The sequence below is a fragment of the Mustela nivalis genome (assembly GCF_964662115.1).
Source record: "Mustela nivalis genome assembly, chromosome: 1".
NCBI classification, from domain to species: domain Eukaryota; kingdom Metazoa; phylum Chordata; class Mammalia; order Carnivora; family Mustelidae; genus Mustela; species Mustela nivalis.
This window is the reverse complement of record NC_139020.1, coordinates 57,904,749-57,929,087: the sequence shown is the minus strand read 5'-3', so window position 1 is coordinate 57,929,087 and position 24,339 is coordinate 57,904,749. Positions and strand designations below refer to the sequence as shown.

Here is a 24,339-nt window from a genome sequence, read left to right as displayed (position 1 = left end):
TCTTTCTTTATGTTTAAGACTGATGTTCCTAAAGTGTATATATGACCAACAGTAATTATTCACAGCAAATTAAAGCAGAAATCAGTATATAAAATCGGGCTCTATTAACTTGATTTGCTTATTCACTCACTCAGGGACTATAAGTAGAGAAAAGAGGGATTGTCTAGGTTGCTCACTTGGTTAAGTGTCTGCCTTTAGCTCAGCTTATGATCCCAAGGCCCTGTGATTGAGCCCCACATTGAGGTCCCTGCTTAGTGGGAGGCTGCTTCTCCCTCTCCCTCTGCTGTACTTTCTCTACCAAATAAATAATAAATAAAATCTTAAAAAGAAAGAAAGAAAGAAAGAAAGAAAGAAAGAAAGAAAGAAAGAAAGGAAGAAAAGAGGACCATACTCATGAAGTATGGTCCAGTTAGCTCTGTGGTTCTTAGTCTGGACTGCACATTAGATAAATCTGGGTGAACTTTAAAATATACTATTTTCCAAGTCTCCATGCAGTCAGACATTCAGGAGCAAAATAGGGTATGAGCATTTAAAAAAAATCCCTCCATGTTCTCTCATATATAGCCAGGTTGGGAACCCCTGAATGAGCTACCCAGAATGATGTGGAGAGGCAAAGGCAATTAACAACAATTCGAGTTTTTAAATGAAGACATGGGACATTAATACACAAGGCACCAAAGAGTGCTCTTCAGATATTTGGCTTAATGCCTTTACTTCACAGTACAAAAGGCCCTTTTACAAGTGACACTCCAATTGTACAAATTTTTACATTCAGATTAAATGCCTCAAGTAAACCAGACAAAAACTGTACCATGAGATTCCAATATCCAATGGACGTTCAGAGAGGAAGGCATTTCAAGCTCAGATGCAAAATGACTGTCTTCTAGTCAGACAGATGATCAGGAGTGTGGGTGAGTTTACCTTAACTAACTTGAACTTGTACACAAGAATGACCAATGATCTTTAATGAACTTAATGATCCAAAGCTCATCATGGGGCCATTTTGCTGGCAATGTGGTTAGAAGACAGTAACAAGTTTCTCTCTTTTGAATTGTATTCTTGAAAGAAGAAGTTGAAATTTAACTTGTTGGCTCTATTTGAATTTCAATATTACACAGAAAATTCCTGAATCCCAGTGAAGACATAATTTTACCACATCTAAGTAATATTTGGTAAGCAGATGGTTCAAGATTACTCTGAAAAGATGCTTACTTTATTAGCTTGTGAGGCTGCCAGATAAAACAGAGAACACTCCATTAACTTAGAATTTCAGATGAATGACAAATTATCTTTTAATATAAGTATGTCCCAAATAATGCTTAGGGCATAATTACACCAAACATTTTTCTCTGTTTATTTGAAATTCAAATGTACCTGAGCATCCTATATAAATATTTTATTATATATAAATATGAATATATATATATATATATATATATATAGGATGGGATGTATACAGGTTATTTATTTACTTATTTATTTGTTAAATCTGCTAACTCAGTTAGCTTAATAAAGATTTTCTTAAAACTTAAGGTCCATCTTTGTAATTCCCAAACATTTAGCACACAACCCAGCACATGCTAAGTACCTGGGTGTGTTTCGTGAAACACTGGGTCAGGTTTGGAGTTGATGCGGTGATGTGTTTAAATTCATTCAGTACCTAAGCCAGCATTTCTAAGAGCAGTCGATCCAAAGTCCTTTCCATATACCCTGAGATTATTTTTCCTTCTAGTTCCTAAACCCTGTGGTTTGGGAGGTAGGCATCCTCATGGGTTCAGAGATTAGGCTATTGTTTTAGGTCCAAAAATCACTTATCTGAAATTCTTAAGACCAGATGTGTTCCAGATTTCAGAACATTCTCAATTTTATAGAAGTAATGCAGTTCATATAGCATACATTAAAAGACATTTCCAGTAAGGTCTGGGCCAGTAACTAAAAACCAAACACATTTCTTTTTTTCTGCAACTACTTATGAATATTTACACAGGTGTGAATATCAGTCTAAGTCAGGTTTCGTAACCAACTAAATTTTGGTGCCAATCTTACAAAATGATTCCCCCCTCCCACCAAAAGACCTTTTCAGATTTTAGAACTGCAGAGAAAAGAATATGGACCCATGTCAATGGATGCTGCAAAGCTGAGAACTCATTCTCTACATGCCTCTATAGAGGCACATCCTTATACTTCTTTCTGCAGATTGTTTTTTCCTTTAGCTTTGACATTTTAATTACACAATTGATGGATTAATTTAGTGTGGAAAAAACTGGACAATCAGAACACTAGGGATTTCTATAATCAAACAACCACCAGAAAAAAGAACCCTAATCTGGAATCCTGTTGACTGAGTCCCCAAATCCCAAGATACTCTTCCACTTCCTCCAGCTAACTTTGAAATGTAAGAAAGAGGCACGGGAAGGGCTGGGTCCCTTCTGAACACCGCCTGTGACTTGGCAAATGTTCTGCACTCCAGAAGCATTAACACTCTGCTAAGGAATTCTGGGGCAGGCTCTCTGTCTTCCCCTGGCTCTAAAAGATGGGTGGAGCGGAAGTAACAGGTACCTTGGCAAGATAATAATGTGGGAATAAAATGTAACCATTTTAGATACAATGATACATGCTTCCAGTAGGAGAATTTGTCAAATAACTTAAGATTTCTCTGTGGCAGGAGTTATATGGCGTGGAGTGATTTAAGCTTCAATTCACACCTTTAAGCCTGTTTAGTTATAAACAAGGCCAGGATGGCAACAAAATACCATAATCTGTTTGTGTGAGGACAGATCCTAAAACAAAGAGTGGCTGAGCTTTATTTATGATGAACTTCTGGGTAACAGAAAGACTCTGAGACAAGACTACGGACACAGAGCTCTTTCCTTAACCATTTTACTGAATTTCAGGACAACTGACTATGGATTTTTGCATGCCAAAGAAGCAGAGATAAGATATAGATAATCATCATAGAGGAAATGGAAATTCCTTTATAATAAAGTAAAGGAAATTGGGAAAATATTTTTCGGCCGGAATTCTTACTGCAGTCAGAACGAGGCAAAGACAGAAAGAAAACTGACCTAAACAAATGGAGGTGTGCCTGCTCCGCTGTGGCCTCGGCTGGGCTTGGCCGTGGGCTCAGGGACAGCAAAAGGGAAGCCAAGTCCACAACCAGGCCTCTGCCAGCAAGGGGCTTCATGGTCCTGGTGGCTTCTCTGCTCTGTTGCCAAGCTCATTAGACTGAATCAGTTCACTGGGGCAGAGGTTAACAATTCTCTCTCCTTTTACTAGCCCCAGGAAAACACTATGGCCTCTATGCTGACTGTTTCATCAAATAAATATCCTTTCTGGACTTATATTCAAGTCAGATACTTATATTTGTTCAGGGTTTATCTATGTTCATAAAGACTCTATTTGTGATGAGGCTACTGTCTGAGCACTTAGCTCAGAGCCACATGGAAATGGGCTTCTTGATGTTTTTGACGGTGGAACCCATAAGGGCAGAGAAGAGTCAGCTCAGGGAGCCACCGCAAAAATGTTCAATAAATATATAATTGATTACATTGTCTATATTTTCTGTTGTCTATATTTTAGATTGTGTATATTTTAGATGGCAACGTTTAATAAATAAGTCATCTATAGCATTCAGGTTCCCCTCTGTATCTGAAAGTGGAGCACTCCTATGAAACCCTTCCTAAGCTGAAATGGTATAAAGCAAAGAAGCAATTACCAGTAATTTACATGGAAAAAATGTTAATCTTTCCCAGACCCCCAAAATAACTTCTCTTCGGCTTTTCTGATACCTTAGGACACATCTTGCTCTTCTAACAGATACACCAAGTAAATACACACACAGCTGGAAGCTGCGGAGGCTGGATGCAGAGATGCTGCTGTAGTTCCCAGGCAGGGGGCTAGGTGGCGCCACGCTGGCTGCTGGGGGAGTGAGGGCGCACTCCTGGCAGCACAGGCGCTGAAGGCTTTACACACGCTGAACGCTAGGGTCACGTCTCACCGCCATTTTGCATAAAAGCGGAAATCCTCTTCGGATTTCTCTCAGCGAAAACAGGTGCTAACGGAGAGGTCTTTGGTAAGTGAGAAGCGTCGTAACGTGAACTTTCAAAAAAGTGAGTGACACCAGTATATTAATTTATTACCAACTAGCTAAAACAGAATGACAGTCCCCAAATCATGTAAGAGAAATACTACCAAGGACCGGCCTCGAGTGCCCAGGGAAAGATGCCGATCCTTTCACACCAGTATTTGAAATCTGAGGTGTCACTAAGCCTTCCTCCTACGGCTCCAGGCCTTGTCTCCGAAACAGTAGGGCCAGGCTGACAGGACGCGCTGCCGACATCTGAGGCGGAGCTTGCCCGGCAGGGATATCTTTCCAGGTTTTGGTTTTCTCATTCCAGTTTCCGACAGCAGCAACAGGTGTGTGGAAAAGGAAACGAGATCCCAAAGGGCAGAGGCCACTTCCTCCTTCTGTCTTGCACTCCCGCGGGGCTGGCCGCGTGACGGCGAGCCCACTGGCATGTGCACTGAAGCACGCCATCCCAGATGGCCTGAGCTTGGCAGCGCGGAGCTCTCGCGCAGGTGTCTGGCTCCGTGTTTCTGCTAAGGGCTTGCTGTTAGCAGGAGATCTAAGGACAGTATTGCCGAAGCACGCTGGGAGGTATGCTAGGCCGGGCTATGAGCCGGTAAACAGTGGAGAGCACTGCTTGTCTCTATTTCACATGCCAGAGTGGGAAGTCCATACCTAAAAGCCCTGAACACACGTAAAGTACGAAATGCGATTTGTATGGGGACTCAGAGAACAATAGGGTGAACATAATCAAGACTGGAAGGGTCTGAAAGGGCTTTTCTGGAGAGCTAACAATGAACCTAAGCCCGGAAAGACAGACCAGACAAGATATGGAATACGGGAAAGGAATCCAGGCATGGGAAATAGGTCTGCAAGGAAACAGACCTGGCAGGAGGTGGGGGACTCTAACAAATAGAAAGAAGATCAGCGCGCGCATGGCGTGAAGGAGGGGGGAGTGATGAAGGCCCACGAAACAAGTACATAAAATTTATATAAAATACAGTGGAACACAAATCAGAGTGATAGGATCTACTTTATGTATTTTTAAAAATCGCTCTGGCTGCTGTGAAGAGAATGAACTAAAGGGAGGCAAGTGGAAATGGAAGGGAAGAAGAGATTCTGATGGTTTAGAAGAGAAGGCTGAGAAGCTGAAATCATTGAGAACTCTTAATGTGAGGGTGATGTCAATGTATACCCTAACAGCTGCATGAGTCAGTCCTTTACTTCAAGCCCCCCATGTCCCCTCTCCTATACAGAGCCTCTGCCAAGCTTACCAGAACAATAATAGAAAGGATGGAGGTGGCCTCCTTTCTTGTTTCTATCCATATCCCTGGAGATCCACCTCTCCTTTAGAGCCACAGAATATAACACGACTTTCCCTGGGAGGTGGGATTAAGCATTGAAACCACTTGCTTCACTTTTGTGTCTCATGCTAATGATGGAGACAAATAGAATTTTCAGACCATGACATGTGTGGGCTACACAAAGATTAATAACTACATGGATAAGGAAGGCAGAAAGTCTCATAGAGAACATGATACCCATTCTTCTGACTCACAAGTTTACCAGTAGGACATAAAAATAAATACTAATAAGCACCCCAAACAAAGACATCTCATGGTTCTCACAGTTTCTTGCTGTTACCAGTGCAGAATCTTGGAAAACCAGAAGCGTCCTTTACTGCAGATCTAGACAATCAATCCTTTGACTTGGTTTTGGGCTTTTAAAGAAAAATATACCAACTACCCAAATGGATTATTTACTATTTCAAAGTCTGGAGCTAGAAGAATATACAAAAAACTTAATGTGAAAAAGCTGGGTAGTTAATCTCAACAAGGAGGCAAGCAAGAAATTGATGTGTAGCTGAGTCTGACATCAATTTCTGACAATATCACTTTGAGCTCATTCTCTGGCACCAAGATCAAATGCCCTTATTTATAGGTCTCAAACAAAGAAGAGCCCAAAAAGGAAGCTGCATTCAGCAAAAATCCTTTCCACATATTACCCACCAGAACTTACTCAAACTGATTTTTTTCCCTTTTTCTCAAGGGAAAGTGAGCAAGGAAGAAATATGTTTAAGTTCGTTTGTGTTTTTCCTCCAAAACTGGAATTTCATTTTTTTAGGCTTACTTTAGCTGTAACTAACTCAAAGTGTGAGAGACAAGTAAAATATTTCCCAGAGGAAATAAACAAATAAACAGATAAAAACCCAACTACAACTCTGAATTCTAAAAGCTGCAAGTAATTTTTCCCACTTGCCGTAATAGGTATCAGCTAATATTCAGGTTGTGGCCTGAAATGTATGAGTGAGACCTTTTCCAAGGTAAGTGTCAACCGTGTTTCATGGATATTTTCCACCTGACAGTGTGTGAGGATTGCCTGACAACTCCAGTGCATTCGCCAAAGAGTAGTGCACTTGCACTGAAGACAATGGTAAGTCAGGACAAGGGCAATGAATGGTTCCCATTCAAATTCTTAATAAATAGAGAAATGAAAAAGAAAAAAGGCAACAGCAGTTGAATGTGCTTAAGTCATCCCCACTGGATACAAGTGATTAAGAATAAACTTCTTATGCTAAAATAAATCTTTAAAAAACACAACACAATCAGAAGAGCAGAAAACCTGTTGGAAAAAGCAATTCACTCATCTCAAGTAGGTTAAGAGGTCAGAAATATCAACTTGAAAGTTCTATGGGCTCTAGTCCCTTAGCATCCATGGCTCAAACCCTGACAGTTCTTTGTGAAGAACTTACCTCATCTTAAGACTTTCTCTTAGTACCACTGTCTCCAGGAACATGACACACAAATCCCAAACCATGGGAATTCATACAACATTTAAATTTGACCAAATGGAACCACCATATTGCCCCTAAAAATTGCATTCAAATATACTTTTCTCTTACCTTGGTCTTTTCACCAATGATGTTCTTTTCCAGTTCTGCTATTTTCCTATTTAGATGATCCAAAATTTCCTTCTCTTTCATAAGTTCAGTTGTTTCGGATTTCTGTTCTCCATCCAAAAGAGCACATTCCATATCCAACTGAGGACATAAAACAAAGCCCAGAGCTGTTTCACCTTCAGAGAGATTCTCAATTGCCCACTTTAGAGGTGCATTTTTAACAGCCACAAATTTCAAAAAGTACTATGGTATCAGCCAGACTGTAGGCTCTAGAGAACACTCCAGAGAGTTTAGGTGAGACTCAGAATTCCTATATAAGAAAGCTGGACAGCCTGCACTACATTTACTAAGAAATCTACCTATCATTTAATTTTTCTACTATAACTCCTTTTCTGCTAACTTCTCAATAATATTTTGCCTATTTGCTCACATTCAGACTCAAGCACAAACCATCTTGGGAGCAGCTGTGTCTGTCTTTGTCCACAGAGCTTGGGAAGTGAAAATTACACCCAGCCCAGCATGCAAGCGATGCATTCTTAGCAATGACAGCAGGAGGGACATCCAGGGTCTGTGGATAAAATGACAGGTGAGCAGTCCCCTTCCACTTATAGCTGTCTACATCATCTGTGAGTATATACATGGTAGGCAGAATCATTTGCTCCATCTCACTCCATGGAGTTAGTATGAAAATGGCCCCTTTCTCTTATTATATAATAGACTATGTGTCTGTCTCCTCTCTGGTTGCAAACCTCTAGAAAGCTGGGTCTATGTTTTCTTTATATATAAAACCCCTATATTCTGACAGGATGTCCAGCTCATAGTAAGCATACTCAGGAAATGTTTGTTGGATTTGAACACGGACACCTAAATATATGGGACCTCAATTGACAGATCTGTAGCAAGTCAGAGAGCATACACTAGTTAAGACAAAACTGGCTATACCCAAAGTACATCAAAAAAGTCTCATCTGGGGTGGCTGGGTGGCTCAGTCATTAAGCATTTGCCTTCGTCTCAGGTCGTGATCCCAGGATCCTGGCTTCGAGCCCCACATCAGGTTCCCTCCTCCATGGGAAGCCTGATCTCCCTCTCCCACTCCCCCTGCTCATGTTCCTTCTCTCTCTCTATCTCTGTCAAATAAATAAATGAAATCTTTAAAAAATAAAAGTCTCATCTGACTTAAGAAAAAAAAAAAAAGACAAGGAAAAAACTTTTTTAAAAAAGGGATTTTTACCCTAACATGGACCTACTGAAAGAAAATACTAACTCATGTTGATTTCTATGTATTCTGCTTCCAAAGCTATGCCTTAATAGGCAGTAATATTTTTAAGCTAAAGGAAAGTGAGAAAAAAGAGAGGGGTAAAAACACCAACTCCTGTTTTATACCTCTCTGGAAGATTCATCCATCTGGTCATTGATATCTTTGATTTTTTGTTCAAGTTCCTCGAGGTTATTCAAAATCGCTATCCGGGTCTCTTCCATTGCAGCCAACTCCTGAATCCTTTGTTCTTCGTTTATACCCTCAGGGGTCTGCAATTAATCAACACAGAAAAGGGCTATTCACACTTCAATTCCAGAATCGCCCAATTTACACACCAGTAGGAAGTCTGGGGTTTCACAGTCTCAGTGCCTCTTTGGATTCTAAAAGCATCCTTGTGATTGTTCTGTTGCAATTCTGCATTTTCCCACAAATCCTCAGCAGTGAAGGTCTTAAGTTACCTCATACAAACCAAATTAAATTCACCCATTCATATTCTTTTGAAGTTGAAATAACTAAGTTGGTACAGATGAGGAAGTTGGGATCCATTGAGATTGTAGTGACTCATCTTAAGGTCATAGAGAAAAGTTTGGCACAGCAAGGAACTAGAATCTAGACAAGACTTTTGACATCTTCCTCGGGGATATCTTGGACATGATGCTACCTTCACTCCAACCTCCATATTCTCTCCCATCTCCAAGTAAGCACTGCTCCTACAACAGTTTCCCGAATCTCTAGCTGTATCCTGGGCCCCCCGACTAGGGTTATCTGTGAATGGGCATTCATGCTTATTTGTCTCCTTTCCAACACATGGTGGAAAAGCAAGGGCACGATACACTTGGCCGCTCTCACCTCAGTGTTCCTTGAAGTGAATGACCAGGATAATACAGGCCTTATTACTTTGGTGATTCCCCAAATCACTGAAAACTATACACTTAATATGACATTAATTCATGTTTCAGTGTTCTTGTGTTCACACATTACTGAAAGGCCTGGACAAACTTTACTACACCCAAAAGTTGTTTACTCCACCCGAAAGTTGTTTGTGCCCAAAAGTGTTATCAACCGGCTACTTCTGCTTCTGTAAAAGGGCTTGCTCAACGCGCGGGCTAACTAGCTACTTTTGCTTCTGTTTGAATGCTTGCTTGATGGCGCGCGTGGGCTCCCAATACCAATCAACCAACACCAGGTATGATTTTTTAAATTTGTTTGTACCCCACCCAAACTTGTTTGTACCTGCTTATAAAAACACTGCACTTACTCTGCCTGGCACCTCTCAGCGTCACCGGCAACGAGTGCGCGGACGTCCGGGTTAGAACTCGTAATAAACGACCCTTGCTGTTTGGCTTTGACTTGCGTCTCTGGTGGTCTTTTAAGGTGGGCGTACAAGGCGCTCGGCATTACAATTACTATCTTTATCCTACAGCACCTTTTTCTTATATAATGTTTAAGACACTAACTGGGCCAGTGGGCTTCTCTGACACAAAATGTGACACTGGTCACTTCACAGAAAAAAACTTGAGTTCCTTGGCAAGGAATGAGAAAGTCAGGAAAAAAACTGAGTAAGAGAGGACATACTTATACCCCTGAACAGAGTGATGACAGGTGCCCAGGGAAGAAAGGAGCATTTGGGATCATATACATGCAAACTGGGACTGCCTATTGTTTTAAGAAGAGAGTATAATGAATTGAAAATCGCCTCTTTCAGCCATTTCAGGTTATCCTAGATATCAGCTGATCAGTCTTTCTGTAAGTCCGGGGATGCTGGGGTAAAGGTACATCACTTACTCAATTTTCATCTCTTTTTGAAAAAGAAATAATTTTTCTGCATTAGTAAGTCAGCCATGAAACAATTTCACAATTGGACATTAAACACAGCAGCCTCAATAAGTAAATTATTGAAGATTACTCATTAGTTAGTGCCAAGAATATTCATATTAACCAAAGAAATAATTAACATTTGGTATGCCACATGAAATTCATTTGATTTATTTAATGATCTTGAAAATAACTTCAAGAAGAGAGCCAGCATGTGGTCTTCCTTATTCACAGTCTTTATTCTTTACCCTACTTCACTGCCCCTTAAGGAGATCAAACAATTGAGATGTCACAGTATCTCAGGGTGATTAGCAAAGGTACACAGGCCTTCCACGCTTTGACATTTAGACTCCTAATTGCCATCTTAAATGCAGTATCTTGCCAATTAATAAAACAACCGCTGACCTTTTTATCACAATGAATCTCATTGTCTTAGTACTCAGGCGGCTGTTTTAGGGTATGAGGAAGGCCCGTAACAGTGAATGGCATTCCAAAATCACTGACGAGTAATCCTAGCAGGAAAGGCCCAAGAAGGCCAGTATCCTGTTGGGTGAACATTTCATATTGGGTTTCAGCTGCCAGCATAGTTTAAAAATATCTCTCACTGGTGGAAGCCAAGCATTAAGAGCAAACAAAAGCTGAACAATCTCCATACCCTAAGCTTTCTAAGCAAGTGGCGGGTGAAGAAAGGTGACAGGGGCGATTATAAACGTCTAACTCCAAGTTTCTAAACAACTGACCACAATGGGCACCATAGATAATAGACCATTTGAAAGGCTGTTTATAACCATCAGTGCTATCTAGGAAATGGTCGTTCTTTTTTGTTATTTATAAAGAGTAAAATCTTCAAAAGGCATTCCAAAACTGAATGGTTGGTGATAGAATGGGATGAGCGTACTGTTTACACACATAGGAGCATCCCCGAATACACCATCTATGAGGTAACCCGATCTCCACAGAGAAAGCGGAGGGATGGTAGAAACGAGACACATTGTTTCTGCCTTTTTCCCCCCAAATCTCCTTAGAAACTCCTTGCAACCATAGGAAGGTGCAAGTGTTACGGCTGCCCACATAGACAGAATGATTACTCAACAAGAGAAGAGGGAGAAAATTCTCAAAGAAAAGAACTTTTTTTTTTTTCTCAAATAACAATATGAGGTGATGGATGTTAGCTAAACTTAGCTAAACTAGCTAACCAGTTAGCTAAACTAAGCGTGGCAATCATTTCATGATATTTGTAAGTCGTGTCACAAGGCTGTACACAAAACACACAAGTGTTCTACGTTTGACTTATATCCTAACACTACAGGAAAAAAGAACAGTGAGCTACTCTCAGCTTTCACCTCCGGTGCCAGAAGACAGCTTCACAAAAGCCAATTAAAATGAGCGTATTCCGGGGTGCCTGGGTGGCTCAGTCAGTTAAGCATCTGACTCAGTTTGGGTTCAGGTCATGATCTCAGGATTGTGAGATGGAGCCTGGCGGCAGGCTCCACGCTCAGTGGGGAGTCTGCTTGAGAGTCTCTTTCTCCCTCTCCCTCTGCTCCTCCCCCTTTGCTCTCACTTTTTCTCTTTAAAATAAGTAAATCTTTAAAATATTAAATTAAATGAAATGTGCATATTTCTAAGGTCATCTGTATCTTTATGTGTTAGCTAAAACTAAGCTCCAGAACAGTAAGTCTCAGGTTTCCTAAATATCATCAAAATCTTTGTTTCCTTAAATCAATGGATCTGTCATATTCTTTTCTGCATTTGATCCTTAGATCGATTAATAACAAACACTGTCCTTTGCTAAGTAAATGAGTTAGTGAGCAGATTACTAAGAAGAAAAGCATCCAAAACAAATGCTCATTTAATAAAACACTCTTCTATTTGCTGTCCTGGGATGACATATATCTGTCTCCGAAAAGTCATACAGGCAAACCTCCGTCCTTGGAACTCATCCCCTCCCTCACTCCCTGCCTAAGCTGCTGCGAGGTAACCAGAGGCGCCTTTGTTATTTCCTGTCTCTAAAGGATGCACAGTCTTACATGTCTGGTCATAATGGAGGTTGCTCGAAGCTTTAGAGGCGTCCTTTTCCACAAAAGCATATTTGGGCAATTAAAAACATCCGCCATGATCTGCCCATTTACACACCAGCAGCTATCATGTCCTAGCTCTCTTCAGCAGGAAACCTGTCTCCCTAAAGATGGTCCTTAGAGAGAGACACACAGCTTACTGTTTTACCAAAGTCTTGAGCTGTCCATGTTGGAAGACATTTAAATGAAAAGAGAGACAAGACTTCAGAGGAAGCCTAAGGGCTGATGAAAACAGCTCAAGCTTTCAAATGGTGGGTCATTTACTTTGCTGAGTACAATCAACTTTTGATTCTGCCCCCCATCCTAGTTTCTAACAGTTGCAACTTTCTGGCAATTGAGACAGATGTCTTATTCGGAAGTACTTTCCACAGAGAATGAGTAAGGTCGTTGTGGTCATTAGGAGAAAGAAGGACTGAACCTTTTCAAATCCTGATGCTGATGCTGGAAGAACTCAGAAGGTTAGTCCAGGATGGACTCCTGATGAGGAACACTGAGTAAAAAAGTCAAAACAAACACACATACTCCTCCTGAATAATACTCCAGGTGATAAACTACTTCCAGAATTTTGCACATGATAATGTCTTTCTCTTAATCAGTTTGTGTCATTCTCTTACAACAAAAATTTAACTGATAATTTTTGTTTGTTTGTTTTTCATTCTTTGGCTATAATTGCCAAGAATCTCAGAATTGAACTTAATGGTCTGAGTTACTTAATTAATTAATCCTGTTTACTTAAATAAATTCTTGTGATTATGGCATCTGTTTTTTCCTCCTGATTACTATTTTTGGTGTGTTAATTTTATTCCAATAAAGCTTATATCTTCTTGTCACTCTCTTAAATCCTTTCTAGAAAAGAAGTAGAATTTATTTTAATTTCATAGAAAAAAGATTCTTGGTACACTTAGGTAGCTAGTCAGTTAAGCGTCTTACTCTTGATTTTGGCTCAGATAATGACCTTGGGGTCATGAGATCAAGCCGCAGGTTGGGCTCTGCACTGGGCATGGAGCCTGCTTAAGATTGCTGGCTCTCTCTCCCTCTGCCCTCTCTTTGCACACTTGTACACACTCTCTGTCTCTCTCTCTCTCTTAAAAAAAAAAAAAAAGAAAAAGAAAAAAAGAATCTTAACCTGTGTGAAAAAAGTTACACCAAAAGATAGTCCTCTAATTACAGTTAAGAAATCCTCAAATTAGGAAGACATTTTGAAATCAATATACAACTAGAAGACTAAGTAATAATGACTACGTATGAATCTTAAACACATACATCTAAAAAATATCATAAGTACACATATTTACTTATGTGTAACTGTTTAAGACCACTCATGATAAAAGACTAATTTCCTTACAAATAACTCTAATGACTTAGTAAAAACAAGGTAAGAAATTTTTAAAAAATGGGTGAAGAACATGAGTGAGTCAAAACACAAATTAACAACCAAAAATAAGAAAAGATGTCTAACTTTATGCATAATTAAGGGCAAGCAAATTAGACACCAATTAATTTAGTATATTGAAAAATTTTGAAAATGTGCAGCCTTGGCAAGTGTATGGAGAACAAGGCGTGCTCACAAACTGTTGGTGGAAGTGTCACCTGGAAATATGCAGCCTTTCGAGAGTATCATTTGGAAGTACTGATTAAAATGAATAATATAGAGGCACCTGGGTGGCTCAGTGGGTTAAAGCCTCTGCCTTTGGCTCACGTTGTGATCCCAGGGTCCTGGGACTGAGCCCCGAGTTGGGCTCTCTGCTCAGCAGGAAGCCTGCTTCCCTTCCTTTCTCTCTGCCTGCCTCTCTGCCTACTTGTGATCTCTGTCTGTCAAATAAATCAATAAGGTCTTAAAAAAATTAAAAATAACTAAAATGAATAACATACAACTCTTTGATCCAGCCATTCCAATTTTAGTAAGTGAACTTGAAGATATATTTGCACAATATTCACCGCATATCCATTTTATTAGTAAAAAAAGCTAGAAACAATTTAAATGGTATTTCCAAACAATAGAATACTAGTCAGCTATTGAAAAGAATGAGCCAGAGCTGTGTGTACTAAAATGCAAAAATATGCAAGACATTGAGTGAGTCAATTGCATCTGTGCATCGATGCCTGTGGCCGTAATATGCACAGAAATATGAAGAAGGCAGTAAGACACTTTGGTGTTTATTTCTCAGGTGTACAACCGGGAGGGGACAGAGAAAAGAGAAACTTCCTTCTTTGGAGTTTTCTGTATTGCTACAATTCTTACGGTGCACACTTGTTACTTAAGAGTAAGTGCCCTAATTTGCTGCACCTCATTTAGCTAATTACCTCTTAAACTGAAGCTTCACTGAAAACATTTTGGGAAACAAGTTCGACAAAGCCTTTCATCTCTGGGCCAAAGCAGAAGCAGAGCCCCGGGCCCTAAATCCTGATCTTTTTTTCTCTGTCGCCTTTACCTTGGGTAGGATACTAAGATAAGCAGACTCGCTGGACGTTTTCAGGAAGGCAGGCGTGAGGTCCCTGAGCAGCTCATCATTCCTGATGCTCCTGGGGGAAAGGAAGCCGGCACCACTCTGCCCAAGGCTCCCGAAGACCACCGAGTCGGCATCGTGGAGAGAGCCTTTCGGGTGGCACCTGTACCTGGCGTCAGGGCTCACCATGGCTTCCTCAAACACGGACTCCTCGTCAGACAGCTGCAGCTTCTCAAGCTCCTTATTGATCTTCTGCACATCGGCTACGGTGGTGCCGGTGGACAAGTGACTGTCAGGCTTCGTGTATTCAGCACAGAGACTGAGGATCGTCTCCAGGCGCTGTCTCTCCTAGAACACAGAAGAAGGGACAGTCAGAGAGTTTGTGACAATGCAGACAATCACAAAGAAAAAGATCGAAGAGCTGGGACCACTGGCGATTTCATCCCACAGGTAAACCCACAGTCAGTGGGCTGATGATGAGTTTCCGTCATCTTCGATGAATGTGTTTAAGGATCCAGGTGAAACCCCAGGGGGAAAATGCCTGATTTTCTTCCCAAACTCAATTCGGGCTGTCCCCTCTCCCTAGATGTCCCAGTGTGGATCCTCCCACATAGCAGCCCCAGGTAAGCCTTTTCTTGATTTATTAGTCCTCTGGACACTTCAAAGTTGTTTCTTTTATAAAATCTCCTTTTTAAAAAATGTTCACTCCCCCTTCCTTCTCTACTACTCTACCTCCAACATATCTGGCTCTTTCATCCCTATCGATTTAACACTTGTGCTTAAAGTTTCTTCTCTAGCATCCTAGAGAAACAGACACACACACAAAAAAATACTACTTAAAGAATCTTCTAATTTAAAAGAATTTTTTTCTTGAAATTTTTTCAAATTTTTTCTTGACATTCCTCAAATTTTTCAGTACTTTTCTTATGTCTTGTCATGAGATAAAGGTCTTTTCCACCAATTTCTCACATGGGTAATTAAAACTATAAAGAATTAGAAATACTGCATAAAAATGAAAAACTTTTCATGTCACGTCCAGATAGAAAGACAGCAATGTATTTCAGATTCTGAGATCATTTTGATTCAATTTAACTGGAACATAAAATGATAGTTCATTTGCTTAAAAAAATATATATAGACCATTGATGTCTATAATGGTACCATTTCTTCACCAAGCTCCCCATACAAAACAAGTGGTTTGTGGTTTTGACTTAAGGTAAATTCTCTATATATTTTTGAGCAATAGGATATAATTTATGAAGTATTTATCATAAATCTCGACAGCACTGTTTGGGGTTCGGAACCTTAACATCTCTGCCTCTCACATTAATTCCAAGGCCAAAGTGAAAAAGAAAATAAGATAACAACGACAACGAAAATCTGTTGTGATTACATCTATCACATTGGAAAAAAATTCAAAAGCCTTCCGTAGAAAAAACATTTTCTAAGCTGGTTACCAGTAACAAAGTAGAGAATTTTTAAATAGGACCAGGCTGCTGTTTGCAATTTCTAATTGCAGCTAATCTGTAAAGACAAAATTCTGAAGGTACTCAGTTCTTTAGCAGTTGAAGGACTATCCAATAGCAAAGTTAAATAGAAACAGAGCAACATAATGTCTGGGTTTCCATTAGATACATTAATTCAATGACAAGACAGAAGTCATTTAAGTTGCAGCTGACTTTTCTCTGTCCTCTAAAGTTTGCCCACTTCACCCCTGCAAAAGCAATAGCTTGATCAAAAGGACTATCACACTGGCTCCTATGAGCCCCGACCTCCCATTCACTGCCTGAACTTGTGGCCTCCCGCTGCAGCTCCGTCCTCATGGCCTCGTCCCAGGGCAGGCACTCATCCCACGCGCTTCTGCACCCTGTCCATCCAGGAGCCCCAGGCTTATTTATCTCTGCAGCTGCTGCCAGCTGCCAAGCCCTACCCACCTCAGCTTTATGGGGAGGGAGTAAGAGGTGGGGGCACAGCATTCACTGCTTTATTTTAAATTTCTCTAAAGAGGGAAGGAAGTTTACATGGGAATATGCAAAAACCACCTGCAAGAGCATACTTAAGGAGGGGACAGGAACAGATGTTGTATTTTACCCCTTCTCAACAGCATCTGCACGAAACGCTAATGCTAATCTCCAAAGAAAAGTTCTCTTTCTGCCATTTAGGTGACTTAAGTTGAAGCATCTAAAAACTCCGTCTTTACTGACGACCTTTATAGATCGCAGTGTGTACACATTAGCCTGGACAGTAATTACGATGTGGGATTATCTGAAAGTTGTCAATTCCCCACTTACCAGGGCTTCAAAACCACGGAAGGCACTTCTGCCTCGCCTGTAATACATAGCAAAATTCCTCCCACATCTCTTTCCCAAAATAGTTTCTGCTGCCGCCAGTGCTCTTGCTTAATTCCACAGGGAATAAATGATCCCAGCGTTAAGATGAATGCTATTTCAGACAGTGAAACGCAGTATTCAAAGGCTTGTGCACAGGAAGTGTGGTTTACTGGTATGTGCTTCTCTCTATTCTTATCACCCCATTCACAGCCAATCTGTCCAGGCTTGAATCACACACACACACACAGCACTGCCGCCTCTGAGTCTCAGAGAAATCCAGGCTGCACTGAGACACGCTGAGCTGCACCGAAGAAAAATAAACTGATGTCAAGAAGTACGTCAGAAGAAAGTCTGCAAGGCATTTCAGAAAGCACTATATGCAGCCTTTTAAGGAAAACCCTGTACAGACGTACTCTCATAAAATCACTCTCCCCCGAGCCCTCTTCACTCTGGAGTCTTGTTCCTTCCCATCCATCACTCCAATATTCTCCCCTCTGGGAGAGCCTAAAACCAGGGCACCTATTCCACACCAGCAAACCTTTGAGAACCAAACAGGGCGCTATGAATAGTTATGCTGGAACGTCAAGCTCCAACAGGGACCGAGATGGATGGCCGCCCACCTAAAACCCAGCTTTATCTGGCATTTCACCTGGTGACCTGCCAAGTTGGGAGGGCCACCCACTTGAAGGTCTTCAATTCCTGCCCACCTCTCCCAACCAGCCTTCTGCAGCGCATTCTTTTGAAAAGGCCTAGGCATCTAAATGGCACGAAACATGGGTGCTATGACTTTGAAAAGTAGGTCATTTGAATCAAATTATTTTAAATACATTTCTTAATCTCCCTCTCTGTTTTCCCTCTCCTCCTCTCCATATACCACATATATAGAAGAAAGATTTGAAGGGGACACAGGATCTTAAAATAGATACCGTTAGAAAATGCTGTACGGTTCTTTCCCCCAGCAATTAAAAAAAAAAGAAAAGAAAAGAAAGAAAGAAAGTTGCAGACTGAGTGTGTTTTGATCTCAGAGCTTTCTTTCTTTTTCTGAGGAGTGTGTCTGGCAGTGCCTCTCTCTACAGCCCTCGGTCAGAGACCTCTCCTATCTCCCAGCCCCATCCATCCCCTGGTGACCAACAGCAGCCAGTCCGGGCCACAGGACTGGAAATGTAGTGCAGAGGTAAATCACATAGAAAACAGTTGCCTGATACCCACAAAGGCAGTATGAATCTTTGTTGAACTCCTTGTGTTAACATTAACTATGTTGGATCACTCGTTAACATAAAAGCAAAGGTCAACTTTTAATGGCTAGAAATAATTTAGTCGAAAGAAGGTATTTTTTCTCAAGAGGACCTGTTGTAACTGCTAAGTATGACTTTACTTCTGTCAATCCTAGTGATTCAATATCTCCATAATCGCCAGTTCATCAAAAATCTATTAAGTTATTCTCAGGCTGATACTGTGTTGGAGACACAAGAACAGAAAAAGACAGCATTTCTACCCTTACTTCTTTAGCAGAAAGCATAAAGAGCTAGTCAAAGACAAGAAAACCAATAATTCACAGATAAGAAAGCAGTGGATAAAAATTACAGAAGGACAAATCTGAGTTGAGACCCTGGGATAAATACGAGTCTGTGTGGCCTGCTGGCCAGTGCGGTGGGCTGGGCAAGTCTATAAAGGAATTGTATAAGCCCAGGCATAGAGCATGGACTAAAGAGCATGCTCCTGATCAGCAACTGCCGTGTGGCTGCAAAGACGGGGTTCTGTGGATGAAGAGGGACGAAGGACACGCAGAGAAGTGGGTCAACTCTGTCTCTGTATACCAGGACTTAAGCGATCCCAACAACCCTAAATAAAGAACCAGCAAGAGTCAGAGAACCTGGTCTAAAAGTGGATGACAGGGGTGCCTGGGTGGCTCAGCGGGTTAAGCCTCTGCCTTCAGCTCAGGTCATGATCCCAGGGTCCTGGGATGGAGCCCCGCATCGGGCTCCCTGCTCAGCGGGGAGCCTGCTTCCTCCTCTTTCTCTGCTGCCTGCCTCCCTTGCCTACTTGTGATCTCTGCCAAATAAATAAATAAAATCTTAAAAAAATAAAAATAAAAAGTGGATGGCAGAATGAGATGGAGCCGACAGCATGGTAAACAGAATTTCTAAGACTCCACGAGTGAATTCTGATGTCTCATTTAGGTAGGAAAATGAGGGGGGAAAACAGAGCAATGGTTAAAAGTCTTTTATGTGAGTCTTTTTGTTTTTAGAGATAAACCCCTTGGGGTAGTAACTAGGGCTATGATGATCAGTTCTTGTCTTTTTGGACACAGGAGTTTTTCAGTCTCCTACCCCTAAACTTGATGTAAGTGTCAAACTTGCATTGGCCAATACATGGGAGAAGCAATGTGTGTCCCTTCTGCCTGGACGGCCAACACATGATCCATTACCTGTCTTGCTTTGCCATTGCAGAGTGACACTCAAGATGGTGCTGGCTCCCTGAGCCTTGACTCGAGCAAGGAAATAGGGAGCAGAGGCCTCGTTCAACCCATGCTGGCCATGGAGAGGGGAGGAGAAAGAGATCTATGTTGTTTTAAGCCTGAGATAATTTTTTTCTTTTGTTTTCTCCACAGAAGCCCATTATGATTGATAAGCCTTGCTTAAGCTCAAGCAGGTAACAGGCGCAAAGTTTGGAGACAAGAGCCTCAGAGATCCTACTAAAGGCAGCTCATTTATTTACCATGTAATAAAGAATTTGGCTTTGCCCAAAGGGAGGTCTGGCTTTCACGGTTGGACTGTGGGCTTCTGGAAGGTAATCTGTGTCATACCTGATTGGATTATCTTTGTTTAGGACACAGTGGGGCACTCCTGATAATCAGTCTCAGGGGGAGGGCTGGCCACTCCAGAAGTCCGTCAACCTAGGGATGAGATTAACCAAATGGACAACCAATCAGTCTTGCCTACATGATGACGTCTCCATAAACACTCCGGACACTGAAGCTTAGGAGGTCTTCCTCGGCTGCCCACACTCCATGGGTACTTTCACACACCAGCGTAGGTAGCATACCACATCCTGACTCCACAGGGAGAGGGCAGCAGAGGCTTTACGGAACCTCCTGACTCCGTCCTCTGCTTCTCCTTTGCTTCTCTTTTCTTGGCTAATCTTCTTCTGAGCCCTTCCCTATAACAAATAATAATCCTAACTACAACAGCTTTCAGTGGGTTCTGTAAGTCTTTCTAGTGAATTCATGAACTTGTGGAGGGTTCCCAGGAACTCCCTGAACTTGTGCTTGGTATCAGAAGAGAGGATGGTTGTATATGCAGACAGCACCCTTTCACTTTGTAACTGGCCTTCATGTTTATCCAAACATTGCCCTAGTATTATTTTTATCAGTTTAGGACAACTAAAGATAGAAATATGTATTTCTATATACATAAGGAATTATGTATATGTAAGTAAGGAGTTTTTATTTTTTTGGTTTTACAAATTATCTTCAAATTATCTTCAAATTTTTACAAATTTTCAAATTTTCAAATTTTACAAATTATCTTCATCAGTGTCAGTGTAATGTCTAGCTAAGAACATTTTATCTTCCAGTCTACCTGGGAAGCCTACCTTCAGACTTGTGTTCCGGGCAGTGCTTCACTCTGCTGTCTATTGTTTTAAAAGCATGTGTGTATGTGCCCCATCAGAGGGTTGCTCTGGAAAGAGGTCCATCTGACAAATGTGACGTATCTGTTCTGGGGCAAGTTCAAGTCATCTGAAGACTTACTAAATAATGTGACAGCCATGAGCTGATCAGCAAGCATTTGCTACGTGAAGATTACTAGGAGGATTTTGCATCAACTATACCTATTCTGGCTCCATGATAACGGAAAACCAGATGCTGAGGAAAAGTAAGGCATATGCAGATAACTAGGACACCGCTTACCACTCAGTGATTTTTCAGTACTAATTTCTCAAATATAGTCAATACATCCCAATACACAAAAGCACTGCCTAAGGAGATCAAGGTCGTCCTGTGCAATGCCCCAAGCTTCCCTCCTCTACCTCTTTTGAAATATCTGGTCCTCCTTTCTTTGTGGTACCACAGTGGCTAAGAGCAGGAACTCTGGAGCCTCAATGCTGTTTCCGTAGCTACTTGTGAGGCTCTGGGCAAGTCATTTAGCTTCCGTGGGTCCTAGTTCCTCATGCATAAAGCAGGGAATTACTAGAGCATCTATCTTGTAGGGTGCCATGGGGATTTAAAACACAAACACACACACACATGCTTCTTGAACACAGTATACACAATATGTTAGCACAGGCATCTAAGGAGAGTCCCTCAGTCTTCCCAAGGTAAAGCCCTCTACCTGCCTCACTGAGTCTATATGCCCTCCCATTATCCTTATAGTTTTGTTTCACCAATTTTCCCTCCCCTACACACTTATTTCCTCTCTCAAATCCTTTGCCTCTGTCTGCAAATGTACTCAAGTCCTCTCCTTCTCCCACCGCCTCAGACAATAAATTATCGTCATGACATTACCCAGCAGATTCACTATTCCGCTTCCTTACTTCCCTTCACACCTCCACACATTTCCCAATCTCAAAGAAGTCACCAAAGCTCAGCATTTCACTTCCATCATTCCCAGCCCTTTGCAATCTAGAATAGTGTATCCTGCCTTTGTGCAGACTAGACACTCTGTAAGAGAAGGGCCACCTTCCACTTCTCCAGGAAAATTACAAGTACAGTAAGCAGAAAGAAGAAGCGCTTTGAAATAATGGTATCAGGATTCTGCAAAGAAATCTCAGTGCTTCTCTCTGTAACCATGTATTGTAAGGATCTGTGGATAAATCGATTTCTTTTTCTCATACGGAACCACTGGGTTTTCAGAGCAGAGTCTGTGTCTAAGTTTGATTAAGTGGAAAGAACAAAGATTTGGATTTGAAGTTCTGGAACGTACCAGACCTATAACACAGAAGTTCTTACCAGGTTCAACCCTCTGAGTTTCTATAACCTGGTCTGTAAAACGGAGACGATAAGATCAGCACCTGCCCTAGGCGTCTTGGGAGGAATCAATAAAGGAGTGTGTGTGAGAATGTTTAAAGTCTAAGTTGGTTCCTGTCACAAGGCAGGTGCTCAGTGTTTGTTATCAATGATTAGAGATGCTTTCCATAAAAAATTGGAGGTGAAATTGATAGCTGTCTTGTGGGTCCTGGAGAATCATCACTAATACAGGAAGGAGTCCCCCCTTATGCGAGGGGATATGTTCCAAGACCCTCAGTGTGTACATGAGACCACGGATAGTACTAAACCCACTATACACAATGGTTTTTTCTATGTGTACATACATAAACATAGTAAAGTTTAATGCATTAAAGTAGGCACAGTAAGAGATTAACAACAATAACCAATAATAAAATAGAATAGTATAACAATATATTGTGATAATATTATGGATGTGGTCTCTCTTTCTCTCTCAAAGTACCTTATTGTACTGTACCCACCTTTTTTATGATGAAGTGAGATGATAAAACGCTTACATGATGTGATGAAGTGAGGTGAATGGCATAGGTATGGTGCCTAACGTTAGGCTACTACTGACCTCCTCATGGTGGATCAGAAGAAGGATTATCTGCTTCTAGACCGAGGCTGACAGCAGGTAACTGAAACCAGGAAAAGCAAACTGCAAAGAAGTGGGGACTACTGTATTAGTTAACAAGCAAACCTAACAGCTGAATCCAACTGTTCTCAGGGAAAGGCAATACAGGAAAAATATCTGATGCAGCCAAATGTCTCCCTGAAAAATTCACAGATCTGTGGGGCTCTTTGGCCAGTCTGGAAGGAGAGAAAAATCCTCTACTGCCCTAAATTCCCTCCCCCGGGGTGAATCACATGCCTGAACTTCTGGCAACAAAGCGCTGCCCAGTTGCCATAGCAACCCAGGGAGGAAGAGATCTTTTCTTTTCTTTTTTTCTTTTTTTTTTTTTAAAGATTTTATTTATTTATTTGACAGAGAGAAATCACAAGTAGATGGAGAGGCAGGCAGAGAGAGAGAGGGAAGCAGGCTCTCCGCTGAGCAGAGAGCCCGATGCGGGACTCGATCCCAGGACTCTGAGATCATGACCTGAGCCGAAGGCAGCGGCTTAACCCACTGAGCCACCCAGGCGCCCGGAAGAGATCTTTTCAGTCTCCTGTGCCCTTTGGTCATTCTAACCCCACCATCACAGAGCAACATATATTCCCCATAACACATTAAGTCCAGAGAGTAACTTCTAGAAGTAACTACCCCCCCCAAATCCATGCTCCTCTCCAATGCACACAATTCATACTTGACATAAAACCCAGATTTCTATTTCACATTTTCTCTGACTCTACCTTACACTCCCGAGATTATCAGTGTTCCTGCCCTATGAGCACACGCATCATTCAAATACCTGAGGAACTTATCATATCCTGTCTTTGCTCATACTCAGACAAAGAAACTCAGCTCTTTTAATCTCATTTCATAAATCAACCCCTCACACTCCAGATTTTTTTTTAAAATTACTATTACTCACTAGTGTGTCAACATCTCCCTTAATGCTACTTGTCCTAACTGCAGTCCTTACCCACTGTCCTTTTCTGTGTCCCTATTTTAGGAGCTTGTAATTAAGAAATATATATGTACAAAATTAGTATATACTATTTTATGTTATCAATACATTTACTAAATAGATGATTATTAACATATCTAATAATTCAATAATATGGAATATGTTATATAAGGATATAAATTATATATATTATATATATATATATATATACACACACACACACATACATGTTGAGGTAATGTTGATTTTTATTTTCATTTACCTTGAACATGTCCTAAAATACTATCACCTGATTTAATTGATCCTGTTACTTTTTAGACCAGGAATGTTTGCTTCAACTCGCTTTTTCCACTGGCAGTTATTTCTTGCATTTGTGAGCAGATGCAAGTAAATCTCTCACTACAATAACCATCTAACTTAGATCTGCTGTATTTTCGTCCTTTTCCTAAGGCCTTTTTGCATCATTTTGTCATTTAAAATCAACTGACAGACATACAAGTGATGAAAAATTGTACTTGAATAAGATACCAGGGTTGAGCTGAACTATTCTTAAAATATTAATAGATAGTGCTTCAAAGAAAGTGCTGATTATGAATGACTCCATAACATTGTTGCCTCAGCTCAGATAACTGAAGGGGGGAAATCATGCACTTCTCTCTACAACTGAAAAGCACTGGCTACAAACAAAGGAAATTCATGTGATCAGTATACTCATAATTTCCTTATAGCGTCTAAAGAAGTATGCCAATTATTTTTCCTTTACATAGTGTGTCAGAAGAAAATCTACAAGGTTCCTAGATCCCTTCAGTTTAGAAAATTTGTGCTTTTGCTACACATCACTAAGGAAAACACAACAAAAGTCTAAAATATTGCTGTTCATTTGCAATTTCACCC

General features: G+C 40.9%; 1 protein-coding gene and 1 long non-coding RNA gene across 29 annotated transcripts in view; one reads left to right on the top strand and one right to left on the bottom strand.

Moving 5' to 3' along the window:
- PHLDB2 (pleckstrin homology like domain family B member 2) overlaps positions 1-24,339 on the bottom strand; it is a 223,047-nt gene that overhangs the window by 50,535 nt on the left and 148,173 nt on the right. For 25 of the 26 annotated variants that reach the window (XM_082729920.1, XM_082729942.1, XM_082729941.1 and 22 more), the window contains 3 exons: positions 14,546-14,908; positions 8,349-8,492; positions 6,969-7,106 (listed from right to left, as the gene is read on the bottom strand). In XM_082729920.1, the coding sequence (XP_082586046.1) occupies positions 6,969-7,106; positions 8,349-8,492; positions 14,546-14,908 (645 nt within the window). The remainder of the gene's footprint in view (positions 1-6,968; positions 7,107-8,348; positions 8,493-14,545; positions 14,909-24,339) is intronic. The other variant, XM_082729925.1, reaches the window with a different exon arrangement.
- LOC309865908 lies at positions 3,998-20,251 on the top strand. 3 transcript variants are annotated; one of them, XR_014312319.1, is made up of 4 exons: positions 3,998-4,072; positions 6,432-6,499; positions 7,402-7,551; positions 19,502-20,251. It is a non-coding gene; the product is annotated as an uncharacterized lncRNA (long non-coding RNA). The 3 variants fall into 3 exon arrangements; XR_014312318.1 differs by lacking the exon at positions 6,432-6,499; XR_014312320.1 differs by lacking the exons at positions 6,432-6,499; positions 19,502-20,251 and adding an exon at positions 7,981-8,071.